At 52.7% G+C, this 9,799-nt stretch overlaps 1 protein-coding gene across 1 annotated transcript; it reads left to right on the top strand.

Annotated features, from left to right (window-relative positions):
* The first annotated feature begins 83 nt into the window (after positions 1 to 83).
* Positions 84 to 3,895, top strand: LOC114589729 (HLA class II histocompatibility antigen, DR alpha chain-like). The gene is made up of 5 exons (XM_077923395.1): positions 84 to 273; positions 1,419 to 1,676; positions 2,009 to 2,293; positions 2,623 to 2,764; positions 2,917 to 3,895. Exons 1-5 carry the CDS (start codon positions 174 to 176, stop codon positions 2,918 to 2,920), a joined length of 789 nt encoding a protein of 262 aa, XP_077779521.1. The 5' UTR covers positions 84 to 173; the 3' UTR covers positions 2,921 to 3,895.
* The last annotated feature ends 5,904 nt before the right edge of the window (positions 3,896 to 9,799 follow it).

Here is a 9,799-nt window from a genome sequence, read left to right as displayed (position 1 = left end):
AGGGCGCTTTCTCATTGGCCGAGCTGGCAGGGACTTTCCTGCTCCGCCAAAGCCGCCCCCTGGCCGCCCCCGCCCCACAGCCACTTGGAGGGCGAGCATCCAGGAGGAAGGGGCAAGGGACACTTCGGCTTGAATCGCCCCTCGCCCGCCTCGGCCCAGGAAGAGCTGCAGAGATGGAGCCCAGAGGAGGAAGAGGAGGAGGAGGAAGAGCCCTTTGCTGCCTCTGGGCGACCCTCCTCCTCGCCCCGCCAAGGGGGGCCGGAGCCCTGAAAGGTCAGGGGGCCCAGGAGGGAGGGGGAGATGTCTGGGGAGGGGTCCCGGGAGGGGGAATTGGGGGAGAAAGGTTGCGCCCCAGGGCGTTGCTTGTGGGCAAAGGAGGAGGGGTCTCTTGGGCTAAAGGAGGAGAAGCCCCCTCCCCGACAGGTGCAGAAGCTGCGCCCGGGAATACGGAGGGATGGGGGGGAGGAAGGAAATTGGGCGTCCCCCCCCAGGAAAGAGTGCTTGGAGGTGCGTGGAATGGGAGCGTGACGGACGTGGAGGATTTGTTCCCTCAAATAAGGTGGTCTAAAAAAAATGAGAGGGGAAAACGGGGTGAAAACAGCATTTCCCCCCCTACACACACCTAGCTTAAAAGATCGGAGTCTGTGCCCCTTCCTGTTACAAGGAGGGAAAGGGAAATAAAACAAGAATTATTATTCCTCTCTGTGCTCTTGGCTGCCACAGAGACCTGCCTGGTCCGGAAGCCCCCAGTGGTCGCCCCCAAAAGGCACCAGCCCCCCACCCCTCCATTGCCCCCGAAGACAGAGTGGTCTCTCTCCTGGCACAAAAGGGGCCAGAACCTGCCCTCTTCGGCTGCCCCCCATATCCCCACCCGGACGCAAAGGGACTTCACTCCCGAGAAGACGCGGTTTAGTTTGAGTGAGTGTGTGAACTCCAGAAGTCGCTTTAGGAAAGGACAGAGGCGCATGACCAATGGCTCCGTCTGCGTGTCCAACAGTTTCATCTCTTTTAAAAGCATGCCTATGCTTTAATTCGTGGCATGAGGCAACTCAAGGGGTGACTGTGGATGATCCACCGTTGAAAGAGGAAATGGATTTATTACTGGTTTCACTTTGGGAACAAAGTGGAGATCTAGGCACATGGAGACATGGATTGCTCTCTTGAATGATTATTCCAACTTTCTACCACTCACCCACATTCAAGTGCACCCAGGACCACCTTTTGGGGCCGTTCTGGCTCAGAAATGAGGGGATTTAAAAACTGACGTGTGTGTGTGTGTGTGTTTGGGAGCAGATGAAGCCCCCCCGTCTACTTAGAGAGCCTTCCTGGTGGTGGCCCCATTCCTAGCAATGGGGCAGGTTCTCCCTCATCCTGCTGCGGGGTCCTAAAACCTCCCTCTCTCCTTCCCACCCCTGCAGTGGAGGACACCCTGGTGGAGCTGGACTTCTTCCAGGAGAGCTTCCCTTCGGAGAAGAAGTCCGGGGAGTTCCTGCTGGAGTTTGACAACGAGGAGATCCTGCATGTGGACTGGGAGAAGAAGCAGAACGTCTGGAGGCTGCCGGACTTCCAGCGCTTCACCAGCTTCGAGGTGCAGGGCGCCCTGGCCAACATCGCCGTCATGAAGAACAACATGGAGGTGCTCATGAAGCGCAGCAACCGCACCCGTGCCCTGAACGGTAGGACATGCGAGGGGGGCAGGGGAGAGAGCTGGGGGGCAGGCAGGGGGTGGTCTCTTGGCTTCTGACCTGGAAGACCCTTCAGGACCCCTTTCTGCCTCCCCAGAGGGAACTCTGCTGGAGGGAGCCAGTCCTTGGCTGACTGAGAGAGGCTAAAAGGGAAGGAAAACCTGGTGGGAGCAGCAGCATTGCACTCTGTACAAGCTCAGAGGCATTCCCAAACCTGAACACCCGGTGCAGAAATACCCACAGCACCTAATTGCTATGCTTTCCATTTCTAGACTGCTTCAAATGGGTTTTAATCCCATTTCTTTCTCCATCCCCTTCCTCAGTTGCTCCTTCGGCCACTGTGTACCCAGAAAATGCCGTGGAACTGGGGGACCCCAACGTCCTCATCTGCTTTGTGGACAGGTTCTCCCCCCCAGTGCTGAACGTCACCTGGCTGAAGAACAACGAGGTGGTCTCCAAGGGCGTGGAGGAGACAGACTTCTACCCCAGCGTGGACAACACTTTCCGCAAGTTCTCCTACCTCCCCTTCGTCCCTGAGCAGGGAGACATCTACGTCTGCCAGGTGGAGCACTGGGGCATCCCAGAGGGAAAGATGGAGAAGATCTGGGGTAAGCACCGGGCAGGATTGGGGCTTTTCTCTGGGTCTTGAACTCAGAAACCCAGATTCATGGCTCATAAGATGGAAGTTCTGATTATCAGAGTAATTTATGCAAGTACTTCTGCACTTTTGCATAATTTATTCTGCTCTTGCTAATCTGTAGGACACAATAAGTTGCTCAGCTGCCTTTGGGGGGTTCCTTGAGTTAGTTCCTCTCAGTTTAACTGAAAAGTGTGTATTAAGGGGTGTGTAGTGGGTGTGTCAGGACTCCTGGGTTCTTTCTTCCACACAGAGAAACAGAGCCCCCCCTTAGCCCTGTCCCCTCTCTCTCCATCCCAGTTTCCAAGGCGCCCTCTCCCATCCCGGAGACGATGGAGAACGTGCTGTGTGCCCTGGGCTTGGCCTTTGGCATCCTGGGCATCATCGCTGGCACCATCCTTTTCTTCAAGGCCATGAGGATGAACGATCGCAGGGGCTTCATGTGAGTCGAACCCGTTTCCCTTCATGGGCTCAGAGACAAATGCAAGGGAAGCCAAAATACACAGCAAAGGGGTGGGGTGGGCCTCATCCTGCCCAGAAGGTGCTCAGCCTCCATACTCCCAGCTCACCAGCTCCCTTCTCCTTCCTTTTCAGATAATGGGGGATTCCTTTCCTGACAGCCTCTTCCTTGAACTCTCTCAGCTCAGCTCCTTTGCCAAGAGTCTCTTCTGCTACAAATCAACTGGAAGGAGTTGCTTCCTCCGTGCGCAGCTTATCCTCAGAATATGGATAATATGTTTAACTTTCGAGAACAATTATGATAGCCAAAGATGCTTAGGCAGACTTACAGTACTTTTCTCCCTTTTATGTTTCCCTCTTAACAAAGAAATTTCTCTCAGACTGTTTAAGTAAATAGGAAAAGTATATGGTTTACTTACATTAAATGTCTTGCCATGGTGCAACATTTACAGCTCCCTCTATGCAGGTTCTGAAACTCCCTGGTGCCTTTGCTTCTGGCAGTCTATTAATTGTGCATTTCAAATAATCATAGAATTGTAGAGTTGGAAGGGACCCTTAGGGTCATCTAGTCCAGCCCCCTGCATTGCAGGAATCTCAGCTAAATCATCTCTGACAGAGGGGCATCCAACCTCTGCTTGTGGTTTGGCTGCAGATCCTCCCCCAAACTCCATGGTTGAGTCGGGATAGTTTTTTGTTGGGGCTTCCTGCTTTGCCTCGCCTTGTATCTTCATGGCTCAAGGAGACCCCCTGCCAACAGAGTGTCAGGCATACTAATTCATATCTCCACCCCACTTACCCAAAACCATTCACCTCCCCCTCCAGTTTTTGGAGAGAGCCTTACTCAGTTCCGTGCATTGCACTGCAGGAATACACCCCTCAGGTGTTTCCTTAATCCCAAAGAGGATTCATCCAGCTTTGGGGGGAAGTTTAGTTGAAAGAGACCCCAAACACCTTTCTCGTCCACATAAAGCAGGGATGTATCCGTCTGTGTGGAGGAAAATATCACTTCCTCATCCGCAAAACTTTTCCAATGGCTTCTGTGCAGCCCAATTGCTGTTTTTCATACATGCTCCCATATTTCCAAAAGCAATGAATAAATCTTACAGTTTGTTGATTTGTTTCTAGTGCTGTTTTCTCTGCCTATAAGCTCTGGATATATTTATTATTTCAAAGCAAAAAGGTGAACTGTTGAGGAAATGGGTAGCATGACAACCAGAGTGGCTACACTGACTCCTCGTGTCTCTAGGCCCAGATTCTGGGAGATGATAAGAGATCAGGAGAGCCAGCGCTGGTGCCTCCCTGCCTCTGCCCTGGTCTGCCTGTCTGTCCCCTGCTGGGAACAGGATGCTGGGGCAGGGGGACCCTAATCAGCCTGATGATGCAACAGGACTCTTCTGATCTTTAAGGCCTGCTGTGGGTTGTGCGAAGAACCAAACCATTGTCCCACAGGACCCGTGGATCCCCACTCTGGGGGAACAGAGGAGAGAAACAGAACAGCCCATCCCCCTGTCCTAAAATGCCTCAACAGATCAAAGCACTTCCTGAGACTGGAGTGATTGATCGGGGGAGAGGTATAAAATGTGCAGAGACCCCCCTCCAAATTCAGGGTGGATGAATGAAGGTCTTCTTCCAGGGGCAACAGCACACTAGAGAGGTGTGTGTTTCAGGACATGCAAGGTCAGGATGTGACCCAGTCAGCCTGGCCAGACCATCATGAGTTGACTGTGTTGCCTGGAACATGCCTTAAAAGCCTCAGAGAAGGATTCACTCTTTCCTGGTAGCTCCCTGTCTTGCCCCTATTTTTGTGTGCCTCATTAAGATAAATTAATGCAAGGAGTTGCTCAGCTCCTCCTCAACCCCCCCCCCCACCTTGCAAGCGTCTCCAGAAGGTAAATGACACCACCGAGTGGGGTTTGGGAGAGGCGTCCTTCCTGGTGCCAAGCCTTGAGCAGGAACATCACAGAGGCCAACAGACAAGGCCCAGCTTGCTGTGCAATCTCATACCTTCTTCTGGATCTCAGGTGGTGGTATCCAAATGGGTTGGGGGAGTCAATTAATGCAGAGAGACAGAAGGCAGAGTTTGGCAGAGGGGCAGGAGTGCCATCAGGGCAAGACTTGGGGGCAGAAGGCCAGCACCCCAGTCGGCAAAAGGAGCAGGAGGTCCCTCAAGGCTGCAGGGCTGACTCTCCACATCTGGAAGCAGCTGAAGGAACACATGGTACCAGTAAGGGGGGTAAGAGTCGGAGTCTAGCATTGCCAAGAGACCCCAAGTGGGCAAGAAGGGGCCCCTGAGCAGTGATCCTTCCCTATGGCAACATTCCTCAAAACTGGGATAAGTCTGGTCTGGTGCAAGTGAACAGGGGCCTCCACAGCAGGAGGGCTGATCCCCAAAAGTCAGAAGTTGGAGAAGGGCTGATCCAGAGGGAAAGAGTTAGGGAGAAAGTGGGGTGTGGGTGGCCTGATCTTTGCAGGCTGTCTTCCTTCTCCTTCCTCCCTCTTGCCTATCAAAGGCTCCTTCTCCCCTTCAGCAGCCCAGGACACAGTCAGAGACCAGCAAGTGCTGCACTCTAAGGGGTTTGGCAAGAGCAACGCGTTTCCTGCCCAGCAACTGATGACCAGGCAGCGTCGGGACCTGTGATTGGCTCCCATCAAGCCTCCGCTCCAGGAAAGTCCCCAGAAGGACAACACTATAGACCCCCCCCCCCCAAAGCAGCAGCAGCAGCAACTCTGCTTTCCCCTCCCTCAACCCTGTTTTTTTGCTTCAAGGCAGAAGTGGAGATTGTGACATTTGGGTTCCCTCGAAACAGGAACTTTTAAAACAAGTCATCACTTAGAGCAGCTCTGGCTTTAAGATCCGCTTCAAAGAATTACGGGGGTGGGGGGAGTTAAGAGGCTGTCTTCTCCCCACTGTCAATAATCATCCATGTAAAATGTGAAATCCAAGACTCTGATTTCTATTTCTGGGCTTAAATGCAAAACTGCAAATGGCAGACTCTTCATGTTCCAACACCAACGTTTGCAAGCTGTGAGATTGTGACAGCCTCTGCATTTTGCATTCTGCTTCAAAGATGAAGGAGGCAATTTCCCCCCAGCACTCAGCCCCCCCCCCATAGTGGGAATTCTCTGCATCTAGTTTTTCTGAAGGAAAAAAATGCTTCAAAAAAGGACCAGGCAAATAGGTTGTAAGAATGGGCACAGCCGTGGGGGGAGGGTTGGACAGCTGCCCCCAATCAACAAAAATCAATTAAAATTCAAAGCAAACTGAGGTTCTGCCCCCTAACAAAAGGCCTACCCTCCCCATAAAACCAATCATGGCTACGCCCACGGTGGCAGGTTATCTGTACATGAGCTTCCAATCCCATAACTGGATTTGCACATTGGCCCAGTTCCTGGTGGGGGCACAAAAGAGCAGCAACACCTGAGGGCAAAGGCTGAGTTTAAGAGTGGAGGAGTCACTTCCACAGAGAGGGGCCTTGGCTGGAGAGAGAGAGAGAGAGAGAGAGAGAGAGGAGGAAACTCTGGGTCAAGCTCCCTCCGGAATACAAGATGCTCAGGGATGGGCTGCCAGGGGACAAACTGGGCGTGAGAAATGTGGGTTTTGAGGACCCCAGAGGCACTGAGGCTGAAAACTTCAGATCTATATTCCACAACTGCTCCCATGGGAGAAAGGGAGAAAGGACTGCTCCACTGTAGCTGCAGCTTCATGTTTTTACTGTCATCTCACCAGTGTGAAGGAGAAGCAGAATAACCTCCCGGCAAGCAGGAAACAGGGGCAACGGATTTCCTAAAGCCTTCCTCCTTGATGTGCTAGATTTCTCCTTGCAGGCAGTGCCACTGTAATTTGGGTGTCCATGCAGCTCCTGCCTGAGGCTGGGAAGGAGGCCTCTTGGAGGAAGAATCAGACCAAGAGGAGGGGGGCAAGGGGGTCCCTGGACAGGAGGGGCAGGATCCAGGCAGCCTGCTCCCTGGTGACAGAAGCAGGACTTCTGGGCCCACAGCACATGTCTCCCTCCCACACCTCTCCCTCCTTCTGCCCCCTTGATTCTGGTAGCAGAGGAGACGCTGCAGAAAGAAGGCGCTGGGGGGGGGGGTTTCGCTTCCCCCCACATGGAGGCCTGGAGCACAGCTCAGCATTCAGGGAAATGAAAGAGGGAAGCTGGCCACGATCCAGGAGACAGAGGTCAACCGGGAGCGCAGCAAAACCTCCTCACAGAGAAGTAGCTTCCAGGCCCCCCTTCAGCCCAGCAGCAATGGCTTAAGAGGAATTGCCTTTTTAGGGAAGGACCCCCTTGGGAATGGCTGAGCTGAATGGACCCCTCCAAGTCCTCAAGGCTATGGGGCACAACCCACAGGAGAGGGTGGGACTGTGTTTCAGGTCAGCCAAGGCCAGGATGTGGCCCAGTCAGGCTGGCCAGACCTCCTTCATGAGCTGGCTGTGGGGGAGAGACAGGTCTCTTCAACCTCTCCAGACCCCAGACCCCCCTTCGACCCAAAAATGCAGTTCTCCATCTTTATATCTGCGAGGTTTCAGGGCTCCTGTTTCAGCCCACGTGGGATCAGGCTGCGACCCACCAGTGGAAGACCAGGGGCACAGAACATGTCCCAACATCCCCAGGGAAGGAGTCACTGCTTTGGGGGGTCTTGATCTGCTGTTTTCCCTCCTCTCCCCATTCTGTGCCTTGCAGAAATGCCTCCTTCCGAAAATGAATGCAAGTCAAAAGAGTCGTCCAGCTCTTCCTCCCCCTGGCAAGAGGCTCCAGGAGGGACATGACCCCCCAGAGAGGGGTTTGGGAGAGGCGTCCCTTCTGGGGCCAAGGCTTGTGCAGGGACATCGCAGGGACTGGCAGACAAGGCCCAGCCTGCTGTGCAATATTATACCTTGCAGTTGTCACGGTTTCTCTAGAAGGGGGAATGGGATCTTTTTTGCAGATCCTCTTTCAGCAAAAGAGCAAACATTCTCCTGGATCTCAAGGCAGAAGCAAAGGAGAACCTTCAGCAAAGTATCGTGTGGGGAGGGGGGCCAGGGGAGCTGCCCGGGCAAGGCTGTGGGGCAGGAGGCCAGGGGCCCCCTCAGCAGAAAGAGCCGCAGGTCCTGTGAATGTGCCAGGGCCCATTTGCCTCATTTGAAAGTAAGTGAAGCAAGACATGTGACTGTTAGAAGAAGGAGAGTCTGCCAAGGGCAGTAAGTGTCAAAAGTCAAAAGTTATCCCAGGGGCTTCTAAGTGGGGTTTGGTGGTTTCCTTGGGGTGAGCAGAGCAGCCTCTCCCAAAGAGTCAGAGAGGAGAACAAGAAGTGTTGGGTTTGGCAACAGCTGGATCTTCCCTGCCCAGCAACTGATGATCAGGCAGCCTCAGAGCCTGTGATTGGCTCTGGTTGAAGTTCAACGGCAGGAAAGTCCCCAGCCACTTAGCCCACCCAGAAGACAACAGCAAGGTCAGAAATGCATCAATCACCAGCTCTTCCTGGGGGTAGAGTGATGGGGGGCAGAGAGAGAGCATGTGCAGAGAGACCCCTCCAAATCCAGTGCAGATGAATGGAGGTCTTCTGCCAGGGGATACAACGCACAGGGGAGGACAGGGGTGTGCCGTATTTTAGGTCCATCAAGGCCAGGATGTGGCCCAGTCAGACTCGCCAGACGTCCATCATGAGCTGGACATGCCCTGCAAGCAGCAGGGGAGGATTTGCTGCTTTCTGGTGATATAAGAATTTTATAATAATAATATTAATTTATTATTTATACCCCGCCCATCTGGCTGGGTCTCCCCAGCCACTCTGGGCGGCTTCCAACAAAGTATTAAAATACAGTGGTCTGTTAAACATTAAAAGCTTCTCTAAACAAGGCTGCCTTCAGATGTCTTCTAAAAGTCTGGTCGTTGTTCTTCTCTTTGACATCTGGTGGGAGGGTGTTCAACAGTGCGGGTGCCACTACCAAGAAGGCCCTCTGCCTGGTTCCCTGTAGCTTTGCTTCTCGCAATGAGGGAACTGCCAGAAGGCCCTCAGCGCTGGACCTCAGCGCCCTGACTGAACAATGGGGGTGGAGACGCTCCTTCAGGTATACTAGGCCGAGGCTGTTTAGGACTTTAAAGGTCAGCACCAACACTTTCAGTTGTGCTTGGAAATGTACTGGGAGCCAATGTAGGTCTTTCAAAACCGGTGTTATGTGGTCCCGGCGGCCGCTCCCAGTCACCAGTCTGGCTGCCACATTCTCAATTAGTTGTAGTTTCTGGGTCACCTTCAAAGGTAGCCCCACGTAGAGCGCATTGCAGTAGTCCAAGCGGGAGATAACCAGAGCATGCACCACTCTGATGAGACAGTCTGTGGGCAGGTAGGGTCTCATCCTGCGTACCAGATGGAGCTGGTAAACAGCTTCCCTTTTTCCACTATTGATAGCCACTCATTCAATGCAGTGTGACTAATAAAGGACTTTATTTGGAGTGATTGAGGTGTTGAAACATAGTTGCAAGCATGTGTGTTACTTCATATTCTTTTACATGTTACCTTGTGTTCAATGAATATTCCCCACAGATTATTGTAACAGTTTACTGCAAATGTTACTGCTTGAGGCAAATGTATTCCAGTTTCAACAGACCTTTGTTTGTTGCTGTTGTTACTGTTCCACTGGATAAATGTTAGAGGGTATGAAGAAGCCTTGAGTCGGGGGAAAGGTGGGGTAAAAACAGACTGTCAGACAAACAAGTCGCCTGAGGTGGGAAACGGTCCACCCATTTAGACTTGTGAATGGCAGTCCTTAACTGGCCAGCCAAAGCTATGGAACTTGACAAAGGACCTGGTTTGGCTCCTTTCCTCCTCGAGATTCTACCCCACATGCCCAGGATCAGATTTTGGGAAGGGACACCGAGGGGCACGCACATTCGCAAACGCAGATAATAGGATTGCAGGCTGTCACTAAACAAAGAGCAACGTTTCTTCTGGATTTCAGTTTGGTGGGATTAAAAGTACAGTGGTACCTCTGGTTACATACTTAATTCGTTCCAGAGGTCCGTTCTTAACCTGAAAC

This window comes from Podarcis muralis, chromosome 2, assembly GCF_964188315.1.
Source record: "Podarcis muralis chromosome 2, rPodMur119.hap1.1, whole genome shotgun sequence".
Taxonomy (NCBI): domain Eukaryota; kingdom Metazoa; phylum Chordata; class Lepidosauria; order Squamata; family Lacertidae; genus Podarcis; species Podarcis muralis.
The sequence above is the reverse complement of the archived record's forward strand: the minus strand, read 5'-3'. Positions and strand labels throughout refer to the sequence as shown.

Bases quoted from the DNA above. Each gene is read 5' to 3' on its own strand.
- LOC114589729 (XM_077923395.1), top strand. From the start codon at position 174: ATGGAGCCCAGAGGAGGAAGAGGAGGAGGAGGAAGAGCCCTTTGCTGC. The intron at 274-1,418 runs GTCAGGGGGCCC...CCACCCCTGCAG, and splicing joins GGGGGCCGGAGCCCTGAAAG to TGGAGGACACCCTGGTGGAG. The intron at 1,677-2,008 runs GTAGGACATGCG...CCCCTTCCTCAG, and splicing joins CCGCACCCGTGCCCTGAACG to TTGCTCCTTCGGCCACTGTG.